Here is a 25,703-nt window from a genome sequence, read left to right on the forward strand (position 1 = left end):
GGGAGATGTAAAGCTGGTGGCTGGGGCTTCGGCAGAGCCCCGGTTTGGCCCTTTGGCAGCCTGGCCCTCGCTAAGCACCCGTCTGGTCTGGAAAGCTCTGCTCCTGACCATGAGCTGCTCCCAGGAGAATGGGTTGGTCCAGGTTCAGAACGAGGGAAATAGATAGAAATATTGCAAATATAGTATATGTGACATATGTTATAAGGCTATGGTATCAGCGTAGCGTATATTAGTATAGTATGAAGCTACAGGATACACAATACAAAATATTACACTATGCATAATATATAATGTATAATTATATTATGGAAGATACTTACATACAATATAGTACATATTATTTATGTGTATAATATAAATGTATAATATGTTATGGATAATAGTAACATACTATATTATATGCTATATACGTAATATATGTTATATGTAATATATACAGTAGTATCTGATGTGCATGACACACAGTAATGTATCATACGGCGTATGTAGGGTTACATATATTATCAGAGAAGCGAGAGGTGGCAGGTGGGGAAGTGACCCACGCTGTGTCCGGTGGCAGATTCCTTTGGGGGAGCCTCAGTTGGCCCCTGCCTGCCCCAGATCTGTAGCTCACCAGAGCGTATCCTCGTGCAGATCCGGACAGCCCGGTGACCTTCTGGTACCAGGTCACTGTCCTGGTGAAAATGGACTTTAGGGAGCTGGAGGAGGTGGACCCCAGGCTCCTGGACCACGTGCGGCTTCTGCACTCCATGGTAGGTGGGGAGGACAGGCACTGGGCGGGAACCGAGGGTCAGGATGGGGGGTTCTACAAGTGACCCCAACACGGCTGACTCTGAACCAGACGTGAATTCTGAATCTATAAAAACCAGCCTGAGAGAGGCAGGGTTTATGTGCAGTACACCGGACGGACTGCCGCAAGCAGCTCGCCGCGTTCCGAGGCGGTGGTGTCCTGAGCTAGCCCGTCGCCTTGGAGTGCGGAACGCGTCATCTCTCTGCTTCCATAGAAGGACGCCGCAGCGCAGACGGCCCAGGCCCCAGCGCCGCGCCCTCGCTAACCCCCCTCGAGCCCGCACCGCATGGGGGTTGGCGGGCCTCAGGGACCGTGCCAGGTGGGGGCCTCTTGCTGCCGGGGTCTCTACGCTTCGGCACGAGCTGCATTTGGGGTTGGGAGCTCGTCCCTGTGGGGGCTACCTGCCATCACAGGGTTTCCATGCGCAGGAAGCCAGAAACACAGCCACTGTGACAATCAGAACTGTCTCTAGATGTGGCCGCATGTCCCCAGAGGAGCCACACCAGGCCTGGGGGAGCGCCCCCACGGTGGGCACGGCCCTGTAGGACCTTCCATGGGAATCTCCCCACGCTGCCCAGAGCCCCCCCGCCGGGCTGAGACCCCCATGGCGGGCGGGGCCTGGCTCCTCTTCACCGCTGGGCAGCTTTCCCGGGGACGGTCTGGCCTCAGGGCCCGCTTCGTGGGTGCGTGACCCGTGCAGTCACCCGGCGAATAGACAGGCCTCAGCCTCAGCTGGCCGTGTGGCCCACGGGCGGGCGCAGCCCAGCACAGACGGCACTCACGCTCCCCGTGTCTGGGCCGTCGGGGACAGCAGCTAGACTGGGGTTCCTCCACATCACCTTGCCCTGGCGGCCTCCTTAACTGTCCCAACGGGGAGGGGTTTGTCTTTTTTGGCTTGTTGAGGGGCTGGGGCTGCCCGGCTGGCCAGTGAGAACATGGTTCTGAGACTGCCTGCCAAATCCCACCACGGCGCCGTGGCTGTGCCGCCCGGGGCAAGTCGCTTCACCTCCCTGGGCCTCAGACACCTCCGCGACATCAGAGTAATCGTCCTCCTGCCTGTGACAGGGGCTCTGGGGCTCACAGCGTACACGTAAGGAGCTGACAGCCGTGCCCACGATGTAGGCTCTGAGTTGTGGTTGTTGATATTTTAAACTGTATCGTCTGGGTTCCCCCCATCCCCTTCCTGAGCGTGGGTGTTGCTTCCGCAGGGGTCCTGCCTCCCATGGGCTCCCACTTTGGCTGGCGCTGGGTGCCCCGACTCCAGGATTCCCACGAAGCTGGAGCCAGGGGTGCGCTGTGTCTCCGCGTCCCCCCCACCAGGAGAAGGGGGTGTCGGGTCTCCCCGGGGGAGACGGGTTCTAGTGCCCCCCAAACCTGGTTCTGATTCCACATCTCCCTCGGGGTGAGGGTGGGCTGGGGGTTTTCCAGGGGCAGCCGTACAGAGTGCTGCTGGCGGGGAGCTCATACCACCCACCTTCCTCCCAAACGTTGTGGAGACCATCTAGAAGCGCGGAGTGGCCAGGGTGGCCTCCCGCCGAGGGCTGCGAGGGAAGGTCTGTCCTGGGCCCCGTTCCTGGGCATGTGGGGTCTCTGTCTGTGGCTGGGGTTCTTTGTGGCAGGACACGAGTCGTCCTGGACAGAGGCCCACCCCAACGACCGCCCGATAACTGACGACACCTGCAATGACTCTATTTCCAAACAAGGTCCCGTCCCGAGGTTCTGGGGGTTGGGACTTCAACACCGGATTTTTTGAAGGGACCGGAATTCAACCCATGACTGTGTTTGCAGAAGCGTTCATGGTCCGGGTCGTAGGACTTTTACTGGGATGATGACCAACAGAGGCACAAGGCAGAGGGTCTTTCCCGAGGAGCAGAATGGCGTGCACTCGTGTGTGCGTGTGTGCGTGTGTGCACGTGCGTGTGTGCGCACCTGTGCGTGCTTCTCCGGGCCTCAGTCTCCCTGTCTGTCGGATGGGCGCCCGTCCTCGAGTGATGCTCTGGCTCTGGCCTCCCAGGTCACCAGTGCCTTGCAGCCGCTGCGTCCCGCTGTCCACCACCTGCAGTCAGCCCGCGGGGACACCTCCCTCACGGTGTCACAGCTGCTCCTGGGTCTGCCACGGCCGGTGCCTGCGGCCCGGGTCTCCGAGATGCTGGACGAGGTCGTGAAGCGCGTCTATGAAGTGATTGACATCCAGGCGCAAGGTGCCGCTTCCCCTCCGTCCTCTCCGCGGTGGGGGGGGGGGGGGGGGGGGGGGGGGGGGGGGGGGGGGTGGGCCCTGCAGGACGAGCAGGGTCTGACCTGTACGCAGCTCATTCGGGCCCAAACCAAACTGAAACTCTGAGCTCCAAGGTGAAGATTTGAGAGTCTTTTTTTTTTTTTTTTCTTTTTTTAAGATTTATTTATTTATTAGGGAGAGAGTGAGCACCAGCGGGGTTGGGTGCAGAGGGAGAGGGGGGTCTTTAAGCCGACTCTCCTCTGAGCAGGGAGCCCGACAAGGGGCTCAGTCCCACAACCCTGAGATCATGACCTGAGCCCAAACCAAGAGTCAGACGCTTCCCCGACGGAGCCACCCAGGCGCCCCGAGAAGGGTTTTGCACCCACACTGGGCTTCCCTTGGCTCCCACCTCCGGGTCCCCTCCACGCCGACCCGCCCCGGATTTCCCCTTCCTCTGCAGGTCCCTGAACAACTAGGTCACGGCTATCGCTTCCGCTCTTGGGGCGCTCGCCTGCCCTCTTGCTGTCCCCCAGCTTCACCAAGGACATCCTTGGTCCTGGGAGGCCCGTTCAGTAGAACCGCACAACACGGAGCGTGGTAAACCCCCAGAGCTGGTCTCCTTTCTGGAAGGAGTTATCTAGCCCTCCTCTTTGTCAGGGGTCAGCAAACTTCTTTTTTTGGAAAGGGCCACACAGGACGGGGTTTTGGCTGTGGGCCCCATGGCCTCGGTCTCCACGGCTCGGCGCTGCCCTTGCGCTGAGCGGCCGTGGACAGCGTGTGAGCGGAGGGCTGGGCCCGTGGAGCGTTCTTGCCCACGGTGGGAGCCAGATGCCCCTGCCGCTCCTGGGGCTGAGGGGGGATGGCTTCTCTTGCTGGTGGGGCTTCTGTGACATAAAGGTCACATGTAAGGGGGGTGCGGGGTCTGGAGCCCAGGGAAAACTCCAGCGGTTGCATTTTACTCCAAAATGTTCTTCGAGACCCGACTGAGCTGCGCCCATAAGGGAAGGCACCGGCAGAGAGCAAACCGGGTTTACCCCCCGAGGCGGCGGGAGAGTTTCCAGCAGGGGCGCCTGGGCCCTCTCGTAGCGGTGTTGGGAGTCTACTAGGGGACAGCTGGGGGAGGTCCGAGGGAGTGGGGCTTGGCTCTAGGTTGGACCCTCTCAGAGAGCGGGCACAGAGCCGAGACTGGGTGTCTCAGCACGTCTTGTCGAGAAGGAGGGGACCGGCAGCTCAAAGAAAAGCCACGAGCGGTAAAGCGGAAAGCCAGTGGGGGGTGGTTGGCAGGTGACTCGGCGTCTGTGTGTCCCGTCTGGCTGGGATAGAACTGGGACGTGGCCTCGCTCTGTCCGCTTTATCCGGGTCGTGGAGCAGCCTTGACCCGGCCCGTGCTCTGCCGGAGCGTCCAGCTGTCGGGGAGGGTGACGGGCCTCTTCCGGTCCGCAGGGGCGGCTCTGTTCTCCTTCGGGTCTGGAGAACTACCTGGCCACGAGGTTTACTCCTGGGCAGGAGTTTCAGACCCCATCACTTCAGGACCCTCCAGACTCGCTGGTGGCGGCAGCTCCACCTGACCCCAGCCCCCGGGGCTGCCTGTGGCCTGAGACGTGGGCCACCCGCGTGGATGAAGGCGCCTGGCGGGCCCCAGGGCTCTTTAAGACAGGGCTCCGGCAGTTACTCTGAGACCGCTGCCCACGCCACTTCTTCAGCCCGTGTGATGCCCGTCTGGAGGTTAAGGCGAATGACGAGGTGGTTCGGGCTGTGACACGTGGTGTGACAAGGGCTGTGACAAGTGTCTCACCTACTCCTCTTGTCAACAGATGTCGACGAATGCTTCATCGATGACCTCAGTGCCTGCTCCGGGAAGGACCACTGTTTGGGCACGGAGGGCTCGTCCCCATGCACCTGTCACCCTGAGCCACCGGCCTCGGGTCCCCAGAAGCTGGACCGCACGTGCGGAGGTGAGCGACCGGGCCCTCCCGGCTCGGGGAGGCATGGCCGAGGGAATCTGCTCAGGCTAACTGGGCCACAGCCCACAGACACCCTCCCATCTTGCAGAGAGGGAATGACCGGCTTGTGTTCCAAGGAGAGTCACTTAGTTCTTTCCAGCATCCTGGATCCCGTAGTGGGCTCGTCCTGCGTTCCTCAGAGCTGGTGATGTTTGCTTATGTGCCGGCCACCACGCTGGATGCTGGTGATAGAAACACGTGCAAAGGGGCACCTGGGTGGCTCAGTCGGTTAAGCCTCTGCCTCCAGCTCAGGTCATGATCCCAGGGTCCCGGGATCGAGCCCCATGTCTGCTGTCTGCTCAGCAGGAAGCCTGCTTCTCCCTCTCCTTCTGCCTGTCTCTCATCCTGCTTGTGCTCTCTCTCTCTCTCTCTCTCTCAAATAAATACATAAAATCTTAAAAAAGAAAGAAAGAAAGAAAGAAACACATGCAAGTAGGTCACAACCTTTGCTCCAGGAACCTCAGAAGAGAACACACCAGACACTTCCAGGCGTGGCAGGCCAGGAAGATTCCTCTCTCGCTTGCTGCTTACATCGGGACCCTTCCGAGAGTGAAGGGGACATGACTGATACTTGCACAGAGACCACAGGTGTGACCTTGACTGTCCTGTGACCGCAGGGTCAACCTAGACGACCCTGACAAGCACGGGTCTAGCTCTGGCCCAGGCGGGTCAGGGGACGTGACGGGCGTATCAGTTCTGGGTGCGTGTGATTGGCTTCTGCCATCACCGGGCTTCTAGTGAGACGCGGCTGCGTGTGGAAGGTGCCGTGGCGTCGGTCAGCCCTGGCGTCTGGGGGGCGGAAGGCGGTGTGGAGGGGTGAATCGAGGCATCGGTGGGTGAGGAGCCCTCGGGACTGCCTGATTAGCTGGAAGCAGGAGAGGGAGCGGGATAGGGCGGCTTGGCCCGCATTCTGGTTGAGCCGCGAATACGTGGTGATTTCTGGGGGGACGTTGTCCATCAAGCGTTGTCCTTGATGATAGTCATTGGAGGAGACGGCAGCGAAGCCAGGCTCCACCCCCGGGGCTGGCGCTCCGAGGGGGAAGGGGGCCTTGGCCCGGAGTCTGTGCGGGATGAGGCGCTGACCCACGGCCAGGGCGAGGCAGGAAGCACGGCAGGAAAGAGCCTCCAACAGTCCAGAGGGAACCATCCCTCACGGACGGGTGCCCAGAGAGGCTCAGAGAAACGAGCAGACGTGGAGGAGGCGTGGCTCTCAGGAGGGCCTTGGAAAAGGCCGGAGATGTCCAAGCACGTGTGTGTGCTGGGGAGGAGAGACCCTGGCTAATTTGGGCAGCCGCGGGACCGGGTCCGGCCTTCCGTCCTGCAGGAGGCTGCCCTTGGAGTGTCTTCTCCTCTCCCTGCAGGCCGTCCCCAGCGGGGATGACGGTCCCCCGCGGCTGCTCGGGTGTGCGGCTCCGGGCAGGCCGGTGCCCGTGGGCTGCAGGGCTGTCTGTGGGACGGTGAGGGGGAGACCAGCCACGGCACCGCCAGCGCGCGGGGAGGGAGTGGTGACGGTCGTGTTCCTCCTCGGCTGGTTATTCATCCACTCATGCATGCATCTACTCATTCGTTCATCCGTCCGTTCTAGATCCTCCCTCCCATCCACCCAACCGTCCACTGCGTATACAACACACTCAGTGAGTGTCTGCGCTGCGGCAGGTGCTGTCCTGATGGTTTCTTCAGCGTCCAAGAGCCCTGGCTCCCTTGGCTCCCATTTCAGTGAGGCAGACGGCACAGATGTGGACAAATACCAAGTGTGGGGCCGTGGTCGGCAACGGAGAGTGACGGGAGGGGTGGGGCCCGGGGCTGTGGTCTCAGGTGTGGTGGCCAGGGCAGGCCCCTGGACAGGGCGACCTTTGGGCAGAGACCAGAGTGAAGTCGGGCCTGAGTGTTGGGGGCAGGATTGTGCTAACACGCTCCAAAGCCGCCGGCGTGCGGACCCAGGGCCTGTGGCTGCCCCTCTCACCGCAGAAGGCACTGAGGGTCTCGGGCTGGGGGTCGGTGGTGGATTATGTGGGGGGGGGCGGAGGCTCAGAAGCAGGGAGAGGGGGCGGTCAAGGGAAGTGGAAGGGGCACAGGGGCTGCACGCGGCTTTGAAGGTGAAGGGACCGCTGGCCGCGGGGACGGTGAAGGGCAGGTCTGGCTTCTCCCCCGGAGTCTCCAGCAGGAGCCCAGCACGGCCCACGCCTGCCTCTTTGACTTCCGAGCTCCAGAGCAGTAAGAGTGAATCTCTCTTGTTTTAAGCAGCACGTGTGTGCTCATTTGTTACGGCAGCTTCGGGAAACGCGGGCACAGAGCGAGGTCAGGCCCCAGCGGCGGCGCGTGCCTGATGGAGTCCAGGAACCAGCAGGCGGAGGGGACGGGGACGGGGCCAGGCAGGACCCGCCCTGCCCAGAGTGATAAGGCCATGGAGATTCATGTCTTTATTCTGGAAACTTGTGGACAAAGAGAAGCCCAGAGAGGAGCGTCACGAGCGTCCGCTGACCCTCGAGACCCTCCTCCCCGCTCTGTCCCTGTCCGCTGCCTGCCCCCAGCCTCATGATTCCGAACCTCCTTCAACGTATCACTCCGTCGGTCGTCCTCCACGGTGTATCTCTAGGAGATGAGAGAGAGAGATTAAAAACAAAACAAAACAAAACAACCCCAATACCAGATCAGATCTTCCCTTAACCCCACACCACAGCTCCTTAATCTCATCAAACATCCAGTCTGTGGAACTCTCTCCCTGCCCCGTCACCATCAGGACTCTCGGATGGTTTATTCCAATCGCAACGTGGGGGTTTCCCTCCACCTCTCTGTTTCTCCTCGTAATGGCTGGAGGACGCGGCATCCCCTCCCCCGGCTGAGTTTCCCATGAGCTGGGATCTGCTGGCCTCCAGGACCCCATCCTCTGGATTTTTTTTTTTAAAGATTTTATTTATTTATTCAACAGAGAGAGATCACAAGTAGGCAGAGAGGCAGAGAGAGAGAGAGAGAGAGAGAGAGAGAGAGAGAAGGAAGCAGGCTCCCTGCTGAGCAGAGAGCCCGATGCGGGGCTCGATCCCAGGACCCTGAGATCATGACCTGAGCCGAAGGCAGAGGCTTAACCCACTGAGCTACCCAGGTGCCCTCCTATGGATTTTCTAAGCCACAGTTGGCTATTCCTTTGGTGGCACCCGGATCTCTGTGCGTGGATGAAGCCAGTGGACTCCTTCCTAAAATGTTCCCAAGTGCATCAAATTCACGGGACACCAGAGCAGACTGACAGCACCGAGAGATCTCAAACCCCCAGATGGTGACTCAGCTGTCTCAAAGCATGCTGTTCCCCCCATCCATTCAGTCAACCGTCCGTTGCTGGACTCGGCTGCTCTGTCTCCCCAGCAGAAGCCTTCGGGGAAGGCGGCAGGCGTGCGCCCTCAGGTCCCAGAGATTCCTGAAGGAACCAGGTGCACTCGCCTGCTCGGGCCCCGAGGTCATGGAAGACCCTTCCTGGCCACCTTCCTTTCCCTGTGTCCCCCCTTCACTGCCCAGGTTTCCCGAAGCACCTGCTTGAGAGTCCTTGACTCAGGGGGAGCCCAAACGGACTTGTAGGCTAGGCGTGTCTTTGCACGTTGATTGAATCATGGGGTTCAGCCGTGGGAGCGAGGAGCACAGGGGATGCTCGGGGAGACCACACTGTCCCATGGTACGAGACTCTGGGGTTCCTGCGGGCACCAAGCTCACGATCGAGGGAAAGGCTACGTTCTAGGTAGAGGCAAGCGAGAATTAAGATTCTTTCTCTCCTCTACGTTGGAACCCCGACGTCTGCTTATGATCCTCATCCGGGTTAAGAACCCCTAACTCAGCGATGGACATTAAGGAGGGCCCATGATGTGATGGACACGGGGTGTTGCGTGCAGCAGATGAGTCGCTGACTTCTGCCTCTGAAACTACCGATGTCCTACATGTTGGCTAATTGGATTTGAATAAACTAAAAAAAAAAAAGAAAAACCAAGAACCCCTAATGCAGAAGTACCATCCGATTCAGACTGAGACTGGACCTGAGCTTGGCAGGACTGGTCGCACGCCGTAGGTGCCATCCTGCTCTTCCTGTTTCTGCGGGCTTCGTGGCGGAGCGCAGCAAGCGGGACTTTCGGGGACTGTCCTCTGAGGAAGGCAGGGCCGTGGAGGGCGCCCCGCAGCGGACTAGATGACCTGACGCCCCTGTGTTCGGGTGCTGGGCGGAGAACGGACCAGGGGGCTCATGGCAGACCCTGGATCCTTCTCTCTTTCCTCAGTGACGAATCTGGGAGTTTTACACGGCGATGTGCCCCGCAGCAAAGACGACGTCTCTCTACCTCCTTAGTGACTCACCGTAGCCGAGGAGAGAAAGCAGAAGTCCCCCCGGGAGCCGGGAAGGCTCTGCAAGGGCGCTGGCTCCGCGGAGACCAGGGTGGTCATGGCCCCATGACGGCCAAGGCCCTGTTCGCCATCCGAGCCACATGGTGACCTCGAGGTTAGACCCTAGTGATGGAGGAGCAAAGATGGAGAAGGAGCCGGGCCTGAGCGGCCACGGATGTTCTCCCCGTGAGGGTACAGCTGGGGCTTGGAGCCCCGTCCTGTGGGCTCTGCTTTCATGTGCGGCAGCGGACCCCGCTCTAATGAGGCTGGGGCAGGACCCGAGGCAGGGGGCCTGCAGGGGGAGGTCCTGGGAGCAGCGGCTGGCGGTGTGGTGGGGACGGGCCTCCCCAGGACAACGGGGCACGAACTACAGGCCGGGCTTGCAGGAGAGAAGGCTGCAGGTCAGGGCTGCCCCTTGTGATGGCCGAGACCTTCTCTCCGATGACACGGACTAGGGGCCGAGACAGCCCACTCCGCGCGGCTGTGGAAACTCGGTCGTTCTGGAACCTGGTTTATTACTTTAACAACCAGCACCAACAGTGGAAGGTAGGGGCCCGTCCTGGTGGCCCAGCACCCCGGGTTTATTTCCCTTGCTCCCTGCCCAGTTTTTTACGCTCTTGAAATCCTGCCGTCGACACAGTCTTGTATCCTGCTTTCTTCGCTCCCCATCACGTCATATAACGTTTTCCGGGAAGCCACCTCGTCATCGTCCTTAGGATTTTTGGTGGTTGAGCAACAGAGCGGTCCCCCTTATATGCAGTTTTGCTTTCCACGGTCATTTGCCCATGGTCCTCTGTGGCCCTATGGTCCGAAGGTGAACAGTATGGTCCGAAGGTGAACAGTATGGTCCGAAGGTCAACAGTATGGTCCGAAGGTCAACAGTATGGTCTGAAGGTCAACGGCAGCCTAACCCCAGGTCATAACATCTGTGTGTCTCACCCCCGTTCACCTCGTTCCCACGGGCATTTTGTCGTGTCCTGTCATCACAAGAAGGGCGCACGCAGGGCGGTGAGACCGCTTGAGAGCAAGAGCGAGCGCATCCACCCAGGCAGCCTTCTTGGCAGCCTGCGGCTAGAATCCCGCTTTCATGTCGCGCCACTCATGCTATTCTCTTCCCGGGCCTGGTGTGTAAGTTGAATCCCATCATAGGAATGTAGATAGGCCAGCACGTGGTCTAGAAGACAGTGCGTTTCTATCCCCGGCTCAGGCACCCGCCGCCTTGAGATGCCTCCCCCGTGGATGAGGGGGACCACAGCTTCTACAGCCGTGATATGAGGCCTTTTGCTGTTTCCCTTCAGGGGGTGTGTTTAGCCTGCTTCCAACATTCTGCCGCAAGAACTGCAACTTTCATTAACGTTGTTTCGGAGCACATTGTAATCGTGGAGTCTGAATGAGTCACTTAATTCACAACCCCTTTTTAAGGGACAGAACAGTGAGGACCCTCCCTTTGTTCATAACAGAGGAGAGCTACTTAGCACTTAACTCTCCCCAGGCTTTTTAATAAGTGATTTACGGTCTCACCTCATTTAGCCTGAAGATGAGGAGAAAGGCCCGCTGAGAGAAGGTAATTGTTGGTATGAGGTCTCTGAGCCGGCTCTAACAGACGACGGGGTCCCCAGGCCGCCTTTCCTAGCGCGCTCTGGCGGGAGGGCCCTGCTCTGATCCTGGGTTGTCTGTGGGCCACGATGGTGCTTCTTGCGGGGACAGTTGTGACAGGGTATGTGTGGCCAGTGGCCATGCCCGTTCCTCCCCCACCCGTGTGTAGGACCAGGATCTGACCAGCTCTCTAGGGCGATGGGGTTTTGTCTTCGCTGTTGCAGAGCCTGACTGACGTGATGATTTAAGTTTCCTGTCACTGACTCCTCCTGCTCTGCTGGGGGAAGGGGCAGAGGCCACGAGCTGATGCGGGGAGGCGGGCTGGTCCCCAGCACCACGTGAGGAGTGGGGGTGCCCAGGGTCAGTCCTTCTCCTCCTGGAATGTTCCATCTCACAGCAGATGAAGCTTCACGGAGGGAGGAGGCTTGTCTCCTGGTCACGGCCAGTGAGTCTCTGTACTTAGTAAACAGCAGGCGCTCAACCAACATTTGTTGTCAATGAACGGAAAGGCAGGAGGGATGGCGGCTGTTCCAAGGGTTCTTGGGTGTTAAAGAGCAGCACCTGCCCCACTCCTGGCAACACAGCCCTCTTCGGCATTAGCACTACCCTCTCTGCGCAAGCGTGCCCACAAGCTTTCCACGGAAGCCCGCAGGCCGTCCTTCCTCTCCCGCACCGCGGCCTCGCGCGAGCGTGCTGAGCAGTCAGCGAGCCGAGAAGGCGGAGTACAGTAACCGACAGTGCTCTGGCTCGCGATCTGAGATAACATCAGACTCATCAGACTCCGATTACCGTTAGGAGCGTTGCCAGCCACACTGTGCCGAGTCACTTGACGTCCTGCGTTGCAAGTTTCCTTCGAGATGAAGGACGCTTGGGAGCAAAACATCATGGGGAGAAGCCGCACCCCCCGACGTCTCCTCTAACAGGCAGAAAAGACGAACGCAGTCTCCAGCTCCGAGTGTCAGTGAATCCCAGCGGCGATGGGCGGCAGCGTACGGTTTCCATTTAGAGGCCAGTGTGACTGAGCAGTGCGCCGCCAGGAGCTGGAGGTACGGACCCGTGGAAAACGCGGCACAAGTTTCAGCTGCTTTTCTTGGGAAATTAGTCATCCAATTGATGACACGCAGGGCAGCTGGATCCTTGCACAAAGAAAAACCCGTCAGAAATCCCTCATGGCTCCCGCCTGCCATTCCGGGAACACGGTCTGTTTTCAGGATCAGGTGGAACTGTGTTCAAGGTCACCCGCACTCCCTCCCACACGGTCTCCTTCCCAGCGGGAGCCTCATAGTTACTCGGCTCCATGAAGAAATGTCTCCTGAAGCCGGGGCTTGGCGAGGGCAGGGCTGCCTGCAGGAGAGGCAGCCAGGGCCGGAGAGAAGCAGCGGTTCTCCCGTGCCAGTGCTCCTCACAGGCCGTCAGGGCTCTGACCGTGGGATGCTCAGAATCTTGACTCAAATCCTCAGCATTTCCACCTTTACAAGCTTCAGGTGTCAAGCTGATGGGCCTGAGGGAAGAGAGGAGAAGAGGCTGCCCTGGGAGATCACGGGAAAGGCAGGATCCCCACGGGCTCCAGAGATGGGTCAAGGTTGCCCGGAAGAAACAAGGACCCAGACCCGTGGACACACCCCGGCAAACATCAGGTCCTGGGTCTGATGGCCACCAGACGGGGGAGGCCTCAGGTTCTCTCAGATCACGCAGGGCCGAGAATTGAGCATTATTTTCTGGGGCCACATTTTAAGAGGAAGTCAGAAAACGAGCGGGCCATGGGAAGGTGTCCTGCGACCGAAGGACGAAAATCCATGTCGGAGGGAAGACGGAGGGAAGGAGGCAGAGGACGATTCCTCCGGGGCACAGAGGCGGGACCGGCCTGCCAGTGCTGAAAGGCGGCTGGTGGGCAGCGCCATCACATCTCCCGGCATGTGGCACGGTCCTGCCAGTGGAGACCTTGACGGCTCTCGGAGGAAGAGCTCAGTTCCTGCAAGGCGGTGACAGAGCAGCACAGGCCGGGTGCTGGAAACCACAGCACCCGGCCCTGTCCCAGCTCTGGGGACAGAAGTCCAGAGCCGGTGTCCCCAGGGCCCAGAGGCGGGCGGCGGCAGGTGTCCCTCTGAAGGCTGGGAGAATCCACGCCATGCAGGTGTATGCTCGAGAGAGGGCTCTCCGGCCCTGCGGCTACACCGGGCAGAAGGACCGCAGGACCCTACAGCCATTCGATTTTTAAAGTTCTGAGGACCCTTCTCACCGTTTCCAGGGTCTCTGTGCTGCCTTCCCACCAACGGCGCGGGAGGTTCCCCTCTGTCCACGTCTGGCCAGTGTCTTAACGCTGGTGGCTTTGATTTTAGCTGTGCGGACGGATGCGAGGCGGGTTCTCACTGTGGTTTTGATCTGCATCTCCCTGAAGACCAGGGACGGTGAGCACCTTTTCGTGTGTCTGTCAGCCATCCGGATGTCTTCTTTGGAGAAAGATCTGTTCGGATCCTCGGCCCGTATTTTAATTGGATTGTGTAGGGTTTTTTGTTTTCTTGCTATTGGATTGTAGGAGTTCTTCCTGCGTCTTGGATATTGGCCCTTCTCAGATGTGTGATCGGCACTGGAGCCTCACCTTGTGGACAGTCTCCCCTGCTGTGCCGAAGTGTTTGGTCGTAGTTTCCCTTTTCCCTTGTGAATTTTGGGTTGGCGCGCTGATCTCGCTTGCTCCGTGTTTCACAGGCTGCCCTCCCATCCGGGACTATGCCATCCTCAATGTCACCAGCAGCAGCTTTCGGGTGTCTTGGAGTTTCAATTCTACCCGGCGCCGCCCTTTCCACGTGCGGGTTTTCAAGGGGGAGGAGCTCGTCTGGAGCGCCAGGACCGCAGGGAGGACCCTGCAGGTGGCCGGGCTGGAGGCCGGAGAGCTGTACACGGTGAAGACCGGCTACCAGGCGTGCGGGGCCAATGTCACCGCCACGCTGGCCGTCAGAACAGGTAAGCGCCGTCGCACGCGCTCAACTCGGTACCTGTGCATCTTCGCCTGGTCCCGCCTTCGTCCTGTCGGCCGCGAGACTCACACCTCCTTCACCCGGTTCCCAGGGCAGGACAGGGGCCGGCCTGGCGTCGCCTTCCTGGTGGGGCTGTGGGGGCTCCACGTCCTCGGGGCGGGGCCGTGGCGCCTGTCTGTGCTCCCCGTGGCTCCCCTTGTGTCCCTACGTAGTCTCGTCCTGTCCCCGGGGTCTCACTCTCACACCTGAGCAGATGCGGGACCGTGGGGAGCCCACCTTCTGGTTAGAAGGACGTAGAAAGCAATCAGAGAGCACAGAGGAAAAAGTGTAATAAAGCAAAAGTGGCAGCGATCTTCATGGCCTGAAAGAGCTTTCGTGACACCGAGTTCCCAGGACTGAGTCCCCAAACCAGAGCGAGTGTCACGCGAAATCCTCTCGGACCCGTTTCCTCTCCCACGTGACGCACCCGACAAGCTAATGCTGTCCCCACTAGAAGGTCCGCAAGGCAGCCTGCTTTCACCCAAACGAACACGTTACAGGTGGGAACCGGGGATTCCGTTCCGCAGAGGGCGGCTGGTGTGGCCGAGGGGGCTCTGCGTCTGGGTCAGGTCCAGCACTGGGGGCGCTGTCCTAGGCTGGCCGCTGGCTGGGAATGGTGGGGCTCCCAGACATGCTGGTCCGGGGACAGTGCGCAGAAAGCACCGCGTGGGAGACCCTGTGGGTGTGGCTCTCGTAGAGACGAGTGCCAATGCCCATAGCAGTGAATAAGAGAGGGATGGAACTAGCAGGGCTTTGAGGACATGACCTTGTATCCTTTGTGAGCTGGTCTGGGGGCTGACTCTTGCTAAATTGTCACAGCCCATAGCACGGGCACCCAGCAGACGCCCCACCAGCCCCAGGCAGGGAACACACAAACCGTGGTATTTGAGGTTTCTGATTTCGGGGCAGGGAGCACCCCATCTGCTCATTCCCTCCTCCACGTGCTGCGGGGAGTACGCGGAGGGAGTACTCTGCTCCCTAGGTCATCCCAGGAATGAGGGCGCACCGCAGGGCTCCCCGGCCCCGGCCCCGGCGCGCCACTGTCCCCTGTCCCCTGCTCCCTCACCAGCTCCTCTCAGGACAACGTATGGAGCAACTTCATGTCCAGCAGGACGTGCCCTGGGAACTGACCCACCCGTGCTGTCAGGAAAGTTCCAGAAGACTCCGAGATGCCAGCCCCTTCTCTCCCAGCCTTGGTTTTCTTCTCCTTCTCTGTATTGTCAAAATGCCGTGGTGGGCACACAGCCCTTCTAAGGAGCTTGGTTCACTCTCAAGGCTCTCTAGCGCATTAATTCGGCCAGGCTAGGAGCCGGCCGGCTTGGGAGACAGTGGGCATGATGGCCGCAGTGCGCACAGAGCCTCGCAGAGAACCCAGGTCTCCCGGGCACAGGCGGACATGCCCTTCCAGGTGCTGCATGTTGTGGGCAGGGTCGAGGCTGACATCACAGGGACTCCGGCTGACCTGAGCTAGAAACACACGGTACACAAGCTGGTGACATTTCCGTGACCGGTCGAGGCGTGTGACACCGTGGGGATAAACTGCGCCTCCGGCCCGGGCTTGCTCGTCTGGGGGGAGCGGCTATTTGGTTGTTGGAGAAGCAGAGACGCGGCGGGACCTGCCGTGGATGTGGGTCTCACTCTGGTGATGAAAGAGACACGTGTCCCCCGTCCCGCCGTAGTTTCCAGCTTTGCTTATGTCCAAGCGAAGGGAGGCTCCCTCGCAGGGTGACCGCCCCGATGGTTTGCGGGGACAGAGTAGGTTCCCCAGGTGGGACTTCTGGTGCACACCCCTGGAAAGTTCTAGGTGAATGGGGTGCATTGGTCACCGAGGGCCAGGGCCTAGGTGGGGTCTGGCGTGAGGGCCTGGCTGGCCGTGCGTGTGAACGGGGCGGGAAGGTGGGGTGACGGCTGGCAGGAGGGACCTTCAGAGCCCCCCCCATGGTGGCTGAGTGCCGGTCCCGCTGGCGGAGGACAGCGGCTCCTGTTCTGCCCGTGCCTGCTCTGACTGAGAAGTGGCGCATGTTGGGCGGCTCCGTCCTTCCGTGTCCCCCACCACGGCTCCCCGTGTAGGACTCCTGCCTCCGTCTGTCATGGAGGACATAACCAACGCCCCCGCGGAAGAAGAGCCTTTCTGGGGGACAGGGACCGCCCAGCGTGGGACGGCGCATCACCGGCTCGTGTGTGCTCCTGCTGTTGCAGACGCCCGCATCTTCCGGGTCACCGTCAGGGTCCTAAACCGCACCGCGACGGACGAGCTGCGCAGCCGTAGCGGCCCCGAGTACCGGGACTTCTCTCGACAGCTGCTCAGCGAGGTAAAGCCGGAACGCAGACGCGGGGCCCCGTGGGGGCGTCCGAGCGAGACGCCCGCCCGCTCCAGCTCCGGGGCCCCTTCTCGGTGCCTGCGCCGCCGCAGTCCAGACCCCGCACTAATTCCCGGGGCGCTCCCTGCCACGGGCACTGGATCTGGGTTTGGGGCAGCCGCCGTTGGAGCCACGCTTTGGTTCACATGGGCCCTTGCTGGTGTGTGCCTTCCCTCCGGGGGCCCTGGGTGTCGATCTGCCTCCCGGGGCTGGAGGCATTCACCAGGAACCGCGGCCTCTGTCCCTCCCTGTGCCTCCCCGGGGACAGCGGCACGCAGGCCGGGAGCACCAGGCCAGTGGCCAACGCCGTCTGCCCTTGGGTGACGGGCCAATTAGGGAGCAGAGAGCCTTGCCGCGCTGCCGAGAACTCTAGGACGGTCTGAGAGTTTATCCTTCCGCGAACTGACAAGTTAGTCGGCTCCTGTCGGGGTTCTGGGGTCAGACACCGAGGACTCTATCCCCCCAGCAGGGCGGGCAGCGGGAGCTGTCATGCTGGCGACAGCTCCCGCTGCCCCGCAAGTCCCACCGGGCTGGCGTGGAGGGGTGTGGGGATGGGGCGCACGCGTGGGTCTGCGTCACAGCCGAGGAACCCCGAGCTCAGGGAAACTGAATCTCGTAAAAGGCTGAAGGAAAATCTGCCTAACTGTTGCCCCAGAACGAGACACTATCTTTGCGGCGGCCGACGTGATGCCATCTGCTCTTTGCTCTCTCTCTGGAGGCCGTTAACCCCATGAGCGTCTTGGAAGGACACTTTGGATGTTAGCACCTCTGCTGGCCAGACACACGTCTGTGGGGCTGTGGGGCAGACGGAAAGCGGGTTTCTGTCCGCTTTCACCTGGTGATCCTACCTCATGCACAGGCATGGTGTGGGGGCAGGGCAAGGCTGGCCTTCCGCACTGGGCACCTGCTTGCCCACGCGTCTCCCCGGGGACCCAGCCAGTAAGCGGAGGCAGCTCCAAGAAGCCGCTCACTGTCGGTCTGGCTCACACACGTTACCTGCGCACTGATTTCCGGGCACACAGAGGGGACTGTGCGTCTCCTGCTCTGTGGTGGGGAACCCACCATGGATTCTCACAAAGCCTGACCTGGCCCAGCCCGGCTGTCCCGGGGGAGGCCTGACTGGGGTGCGGGGAGCCAGGGCATCTCTGTTGGCCCCCAAGAGGCTGGTGGCTGGACACCTCATGTTGGTCGCGAAGGGAACAGATTCTGTGACCTGGCCATCGGTCCCACGGGAGGACGCTGATGGAGACACCTGTCGTCTCTTCTTGGCCAGCTTGAAAACTCCCTCCCGCCGGCGCTGTCCGACCTGCACAGGAGAGGGAAGCTGAGGCTGCGGGTCGTCTCTCTCCGGGCCGGAAGCGTGCTGGTGACGCTCAGGCTGACGGTCCAGGACCCCGAGTTCCCCGTGGGAGTCTCCACGCTCGTCCCCATGCTCCCACCTCTGCTGGCCAGCGCGGTGTTCCAGATCGACCCGCAGGGGACACGCGTGCAAGGTCGGTCCCTCCACACCCAGGCCTGGCCCAGCCACATTCTTTCAGGTGCACGTTTATTGTAAAACGTTGATCAAGTGCACAAACTCGTCTCCTTATTCCGCGTTCCTGCACGGGATCCGGAAGCCTGCCCACGTCCCACACCTCCTTGCTCTGGGTGGGGGAGGGACCCCAGCGCCCGGGGAGCTCGTTCCCGCAGATGGCCCGGAACGCAAGGTGGGACGGACCCAGAGGACCCTGGAGGGGACGGGCACTGGGGGCTGACTCTGTGTCAGGGCCCAGCCCCCCCCCCCCACGCCACCGGCTCATGCAGACGTCTGGTTCCTTGCCCCAAATGTTATGTAATTTTACTTGATGTTGCCTTGAGGCGGGAAGTCACAGATCAGGGCAGAGACAGGAGGGTCGGTGGAGACGGGGAGGAGAGAGTCAGAGATAGAGGTAGACAAGGGAGAAACAGAGATATGGACAGGGAGAGACAGAGATATGGAGAGAGACAGAGACAGACAGAGACAGAGAGATAGTGAGATAGAGATAGACAGAGACAGAGTCAGAGAGATAGAGATGGAGGCATGGAAAGAGACAGAGACAGAGAGACAGAGTGACAGAGATATGGAGAGAGACAGAGACAGAGAGACAGAGAGTGAGAAAGAGACAGAGAGAGACGCAGACACAGAGAGCCTGCTGACATGTAAGGAAGTTCTTGCCACTCAAACCCGGGGATGAAACTCTGCGCAGCCAGAACCCCGGCAGCCTGCCTGGGGCCCCGGGGGTCCGAGAAGGAGCTACCCTCTCCTTCGAGCCTGGTCACCTTCTGGCTTGCTGTTCCAACCTCCCCCCGGCCCGCGGATGCCGGGAAGGAAGGACGTGGGACGGTCACATCTGAAGTCAGCCTGGAAGACCCCTGCCCGCTTAGCCTGGGGATCGCTCTGTCACTCACTCTCAGGGACGGAGAAGCCAGCGGTCCCCTGCACAGGGGGGCTGCTTACCTGGGCTCAGGGACGGTGTGCAGGGAGGCATAGGGACGCTCTGTGGGTGGGTCCTCAGCGGGCACCCCCAGGACCCCCCTGAGACCAGGCTCCAGCCATCCCTGGGTGACCCAGCCAGTCCCTACGTGCTGTTTCCCCGCCCTGTCCCTGTGCATCAGGCACTGGGTGACACCGGATCTTAGCCAGTGTGTTGAGTGGTAGCCCCCAAAAGAAACGTCCAACTAAAACCTCAGACTGTTTGGAAGAGGGTCTTTGCAGATAAAATTAAGGTAAGGATCTGAGATGGTCCCGGATCAGGGGTTTCCAGCCCATCTGGAGGCTTGCGGGGTCTGAGAAGTGACGCAGGGGGAGAGGAGGCACCTTTGTCACTCATGCTCTAGGGTTGTTAGCAGGTCATGTTCTGTGTCCCTGTGAGGTTCCGGAAGCCTCTCCACAGTTAGGAGCCCCCCCAGGCTCTCACCCAGCAGGCTCCCTGCCCCATGGTGGGCTGTTTGCTGAGGAGCCGTTGTGGGAGGCCCTCGAGAGCCGGGACCCCTCTTCTGCCCAGTGAGAGGGGCGGGGGGATGCCAGACCCCAGGCAGGGTCTTCTGACCCAGTGACCGCTGGCCGCTGTCACCAGGGCTGGTGGCAGGCACAGCCCCCCGCTCTGGCCGGTAGCCCAGGCCCGGGTCCTTCCCAGGAGCGCCCCAGCCCCGCAGGCAGGGGCCTAGAGAGAAGCATTCAAAGCTGCTGGCGGGAGCGCTGAGCCACAGGCCAGAAAGCGCCTTCTCTGTGGCTTGCACAGAAATGCTGTTGTTGGCGGCCGCGGAGAATTCCTGGTGACTGGGGCTCTCGCCTGCCATGAGTCAACACGTCCCAGCAGCGTGGGGGGTCACGTTGTCATGACCTCAGCTTCTCCCCAAGGCCCATCTGTTGTGGGGGGAGTCACTGGGCGGCCACGTGTCCTTGGTCTTGCTCCAGGAGGGCGTGTCTCTCACTGAGCCGCACCCGCTCCTAGGAACCGCACCCGCTCCTGGGAACCGCACCCTCTGGGAGACCGCCCACCCTCCCCCGCAGCAGGGCTGGCGGGAGCAGAGCAGGGCCCCACGCGCGGGCCCCTGCCCGAGTCCTCGGTGGGCACGTCCAGAAGGAGCCGATGCCAGCTGGCAGCTCTCACCGCAGACCCGCCTCCTCCCTCTGAGCTCCAGAACCACCAGGCCTTGGGCTTTCATGCAGGACCCAGCAAAGCCGTCCCAGCTGGACCCTGGGCTTGCCCGCTGGCTGCGTGCCGGGGAGCCAAGGCTCGGTGAATCACCCCGACTGAAATAGCCACTAGGTGTTCAGCGGTGGGAGCTCCGGTCTGGGCCGTGGGACCTGTGGTCTCCTTGGGTCCCTGCCGCCCGGTCAGCCTGGGCTCCATCCCCGAACCTGCTGGAGCTGCCTGCAGGCTGGCGGGGGGCAGGGCTCCGGGGAGACAGGTCTGTGAAGGAGCCCTGGGCAGGGGTGGAGCATGGGGGGGGGGGCTGTCGCATCAGCTGCGGTGTCTGCTGGTCTCGGGGAACTGTTTCTGTGAGCTTCCATGAGGATCGCATGAAGCAAAACCGAGAACCACAACCAGAGTGGATGGCGCGTGAAGGCAGTTTTCTCTGAGCAAAGCTGACCTTGTGCCGGGTCTTGACTTTAGTCCGGGCCAAGTCCGGGCTCCTCTGGCTCACCCAGCACAGGTCGGGCACTTCCACCTACAGCTTTGGGGGGACCCGGTACAGAAGGGTGCGTGCACGGGCCACCCAGCCCACCCTGGGGGTTGACCAGCCTGCTCCACCAGCCGAGGTGACTCTGTTCCCCGCCACCTGCTCCCCTGGGGCACGTGGGACAGGCAGTGACCTGAACGATGGACCCTGGGGTGTGGGAACGCCGTCCCCTGAGCTGGAGATACTTATTCCTTAAGGTTTATCACACATATTCCACGTAGCCCCTCGTCAATCAGTGTCAAAACGCAGGAGACCATCTCGTGTTGCCTTACGAGAGTGGGGGTGGCAGTCCCCCGGGGGACCGGAAGAGGGGACTGGAGACGGCAGGAGAAGGAAGGGAGTGGGGCCCCGTGAGCCTAGTCTCAGGGTTTGCCTGATGCTGGTCCTGGCGGCCGCGCGGGTTGGAAATTCCTGGGCGGTGGTGCGTGAGCAAGTGCGTAGGGGGATGGGCGGCCCTGGTCAGCGGCAGGGGTGGGGGGCGGGGGCGGGCGTGGACGTGCTTACCTAGCCCTCTTCCTTGCTCAGCTCAGAAGGGTTCCCAGGGACATGGGGCCTTTGGGGTTCTCAATGTCCCAGACCGGGGAGGAGGTGTTCGAGGGCCATTCCTATCTGTGTCGTTCAAAGTCCACTTTACACTTAACCAGACTCCTGCGCGCTCCGTCTCTTTTCTTTGCTGAAGTGCTAAGTGTTGGGGTGTTGGTGCGTCACGGAGAAGGACAAGTGTCCCTCCTTGGGGGCCTGGGGACAAAGAATAAACAAGAGAGGACTATATTCACACTTTTGGGTGCTAATTGCTCCAAAAGGAACCAAGAGTCCCTAATCGTTGCCCGTGAACCAGCCAGCCAGCAGTGAGGGTTGGCACAGGCAGGTGGGCTGTCTTGGGTCAGGGACAGGCTTCTGGGGATGGCTCTGCCCAGGGCCTGCCTCCCGAGGCCGCCGGATGCCAAGGGCACGCCCCGACTCCCGTCTTCATCCCTCAGACTGTTTGCCGCTTGGGAAGAACTCTGCCCCGTTGCTGTTCTGTTTTCCGAGTAGCCCCCGGCCATTTCTCACCGGCTCCTGATTCTCTTCCGCCCCCCCAGCAGATTGGGACGAGTGTGCAGAGGGACATGACTGCTCCCCCGCCGCCCAGTGCATCAACCTGGAGGGCTCCTACACCTGTCAGTGCCCGACGGCCAGGGACGCCAACCCCTCCCGCGCCGGCCGGGCCTGCGAGGGTGCGCCCCTGCCCGGGGGCCTGATATCCCATACTTTCTAACGCCCACAGGCTGCAGTCCTGCACGCTTTCCTTAGTCATGTAATGAGTGGGGACGGGGCCCACGCTGAACACAGATCTGGAGACACTGCCCTGTTTGCACAAGGGCCCGGGGGTTTATCCGGGGCTCGGCAGCCTCCTGGCCTGTGCTCACTCTTGGCCCATCAGACCCGTCTCCTCTACCGAATGGAAAGGCCCCACCTCCCCCTCCGAGGGGCCCTGCTACATGTTCATAATCCCATAATCCCCAGGGAGACAGCCCATGTCCCCGCTTGGGGCCCACCTGGGGAGCTCTGCCTGAGGGTGGCATCGGGAGGGGTTTTGGACCAGACGTCCCCTCTGAGAGTGGATGTGTGTATCGGCAGGTGACGTGATGAGCCCCGTGGGAGGTGACCCGCCTCCGGCAACAGGCGGAACAGCCCTTGGCTGGGAGACTCCCGCCTTGTGGCCCAGGCCTGGGCACCCCTGGGGCACCCCTGCTGCAAGCCAGATCCAGACCGCAGGGCCCCCACCCAGGAGAGGGGGCAGCGGCGTGGTCAAGCTGGACAGGAACGGCACAGGGCGAGGCATGGAGGAGATGTCCAGCGTGGCCCTAGGCCTGGTGGCCGGCCAGCGGACAGCCAGCAGGACTCCCGGGACAATCCCCAGCTCCCCCCCTAGGACCATGAAGGGCTTGCTGGACACCTCTGGATGGTCAGCAAGAAACTCCAGCATGGAAACGTCCTTCTGGTCCACCCCTAGCGAGGGCCCCACAGACCACATGGAGTGGCACGCCAGTGTCCCCACTTGGAATACACCAGCGCCTCCGGGCCCCACAGAGCCGCGCGACTTGGACCCTGGGCCCTCCGTTCCCCCTGACCTGCTCTCAGCCCGCCCTGCTGAGTCTCTGAAGCTTGCGGCCTGTGGTGAGTGCCTCGGGTGGCGTGTCCTGGGGCACGTGGGCCCGGAGGCCCCAACACAGTGGGAACTGTCGAGTTCCGGTTGGCAAAGGCTCCCCCATCATTGAGTCAAAGACCTTTGCGAAGAGTCAGGGGTGTGGCTCACTGTACGGCCGGGCCAAGCGGGGCATGGCACAGCCGCATCCCTGCCAGTGGCTTCTGTCTTGTTAGGATGGAAACCTGGTCCCCGTGTGTTCTCTAGGCCCCTCCTCCCTGTCCCCAAGGCTTCTAGCCACCCAGAGCAGAAGCAGGAAGTCAGGCATTGGGAGGACTGCGTGGGGGAGGGGGCGTGTGTCTTATCAAGCACTGTGGGACATCCCCCAGAAGTGTTGGACACCCTGACATCTCCACACCTCCCCTTGAGCACAGTCTCCCTGAGCCCGGTGCGAAGCCCAACAGTTGCGCTTACGCCATACAGAGGGCTTAGCCCATTGCCAAGGTCTTGGGGCAGCCCTGTGGGAGACAGTCCTGTGTAGGAAAGGGGCCTGGCCCTGCAGCTCCCACAGAGGAGGCCACACTTGGCATCTCCGTGAGGTCACTGTGCCGGCCCAACCCTGGGCCGTGTGCAGACAGAACGAATGGTCAGATGCCGCTCCATCAGTGTGTTCCCTCTGCTGAGCAGTGTGGGTCCCAGGACAAGACTTTAAAGCCCCAGTAAGCCAGTGCTGTCGGGCACCCCTGGGATCACCCTGAAGGAACGACCCTGTAGCCAGCAGGGGCCACTTCTGCTGACCCCTGCGTGTGTCTGCTCAGGGGTGGAGGGGCACCCCTTCTGAAAGAGCCACCCAGAATCTGCTCAGGAGGTTTACTTTGGGGAAAGACCAGGGACCTCAGTGGCAGAGAGGACCCCATACTGGAAGGGGCAGGAGTCCCAGCGAGTCTGGGGCTCAGGAGGGCCGTCTTGGGAGCCGGCACTGCATGCACGGCTAGCTAAAGGGGACTTTGTAGGACTTCCCCGGGCTGGTGTCCCCGGATGCCCTCTCGTGTCCCCGAGTGGTGTATCTGATGTTTGCATTTGGTGAGGCTTCTCCCGTCCTCTCTCCTCGGAACTGGATTAATTTCAATCTTCTCAGTGTTTATGTCCCCTTTACAGTTCCCTCCCCCATCGAAAGGGTCACGGTCTCCGATGTGACCAGCACCAGCTTCCACGTGGCGTGGGCAGCGGATCTCACCCTGCACCCCACCTTCCAGCTCACCCTGGTCCCCGCGCGGAGCCCCGCGGTGCACCTGGAGACCCAGAACGCGAGCCTGACGCTGTCGGGACTGGAGCCCGGCGTCCTGCACCTGGTGGAGATCGCGGCCCAGGCCTGTGGGAAAGGAAGTGCCCGGGCCCGCCTGAAAGTGAGGACAGGTAACTGGTTTCAGAGACGCTTGTTGCTGCTTGTTCTTAAAAGGAGGGAACAAGCGTGAGAACGACTTTCAGCAGCTCGTTCAGCCCAAAGGAGCGGCATTCCTTTGCGAGGGGCTGGGGTTCTGCCCTCTCATCGGCCCGGGAATGCCTGACTCTGGTCCCACGGGGCCGGCTTGCGAAGCCCAGCCAGAAGGTGGCGCATTTCGGGGAAAGACACGGGGCAGACCGTGGGCAACGCGGGGACGCAAAGCGTTCAGGACTCGGCCCGCGGAGGGGGCTGCCGCGGGACACCTGGGCAGTGCTGGTGTGTTGAGTGTTCGGCAAGCTCTCTGGCTGGTCCCCCTCTCGGCACACCTGGACTTGGCTTCTACGAGGGACCCGTAGACACTGGGGAGTCAGACTGTTGGACGGCTCGGCTCTCACGGTCCTGATCACTGTGTGTCTGGAGAAATCCCTCGTCTCTCCTCCTATGCTCACATCATCCAGATGTTTTCCTGAATGTCTAACTTGCTCGGACAGCCACCGGCCGGCTGATGTTGCAGATGGGTCCTCAGACCTTGGGCAGTGGCCTCAGGGCTGATGGTAACGTTCTCCAAGGTGGGGGGCACAGGCCTTGGGGATGCCAGTAAGAAGAGTGTAGGGCTTCTGTCTGTGTCCCTTGAAGTACTGGGAAATCAGAGGGAGGACGCCGGGCAAGGAGGTCCTCCGGCAGGTTCATGGTGAGCCTCCAGAGAAGGGGCGGTCAGTGTCGGCCGCCGGCCAGGTTGAGCCCGTGCTGGGCTGTCAGCATCGCTGTGGTTTCGGACGGTCTCACCCACTGGAGGGAGGAGCCCCCGTGGGCGTGAGACTCATACCTGGGGCAGGTCCGTGTCCCTTTTCACCTGGACACCTGTGCGCTTGTCCCGCTCCTGGGGCTTTTAGACCAGGCTGCACCGGCCCTCTGGTGCTGTGACAGCAGGAATCCCAAGAACATGGCTTTGTGGTCTGTCCTAGGCCTGGGCGACAAGCCGTGGCCTTTCCCCCACTGCCCAGAACACTGGGCACGTAGCAGGTGCTTCACAGATACCTGGTGAAGGACTGAACGACGTGGCCGCCGTGCCGGACCCCAGGATGTGGCCTGGCAATGTCCCTGGACCATGTTCTTGTCCCACGGCCTCCTGGAAGCCCCACGTGGAGGGGCAGATGCTAACGGAGCAGGGATGGTCCTTAACGCCGCAGAGAGACAGAGCTCTCGGGGGAGGGGAAGAGGATAAGGACCTGGGCAGTCTGCTGTGGGCTTCGGGCTCTGACCATGGTGGGGCAGGGCCGCCCCCCGGCTTGGTTTGCCCGGGACAGCCAGGAGGACACCTGTGGCATCCGTCAAATTAACGGATACTGGCTCCTTTCACTCCCGAAGTCATCCCTGCTGGTAGATGACCTGGACGCCCTGTGTGTGGAGCCGTGCAGGGTAGGGAGGAGCGCAGGGGGCTGGCCTAGTTCCACAACCTCCAGAAGGTTCTGCCTCTGGACGCAGACAGTGGGCCAGCATCCTCGGGGGTCGGTGGGCTCCGTCTGTGCGTGCCGGGTGCCCGTCTGCCTCGATGTGACCCTCTTTCTGGCCACCACGAAAATGTCACTGT

The 25,703-nt window shown here is 61.3% G+C and overlaps 1 protein-coding gene across 1 annotated transcript in view; it reads left to right on the forward strand.

Annotated features, from left to right (window-relative positions):
* Positions 1-25,703, forward strand: part of UMODL1 (uromodulin like 1) — a 55,969-nt gene that overhangs the window by 10,189 nt on the left and 20,077 nt on the right. The window contains exons 4-12 of the mRNA XM_059388398.1: positions 634-752; positions 2,805-2,991; positions 4,820-4,960; positions 13,667-13,921; positions 16,174-16,286; positions 17,608-17,827; positions 21,626-21,757; positions 22,161-22,700; positions 23,827-24,084. Coding sequence (XP_059244381.1) covers positions 634-752; positions 2,805-2,991; positions 4,820-4,960; positions 13,667-13,921; positions 16,174-16,286; positions 17,608-17,827; positions 21,626-21,757; positions 22,161-22,700; positions 23,827-24,084 — 1,965 coding nt within the window. The remainder of the gene's footprint in view (positions 1-633; positions 753-2,804; positions 2,992-4,819; positions 4,961-13,666; positions 13,922-16,173; positions 16,287-17,607; positions 17,828-21,625; positions 21,758-22,160; positions 22,701-23,826; positions 24,085-25,703) is intronic.

Source organism: Mustela nigripes, chromosome 2 (assembly GCF_022355385.1).
Source record: "Mustela nigripes isolate SB6536 chromosome 2, MUSNIG.SB6536, whole genome shotgun sequence".
NCBI lineage: Eukaryota > Metazoa > Chordata > Mammalia > Carnivora > Mustelidae > Mustela > Mustela nigripes.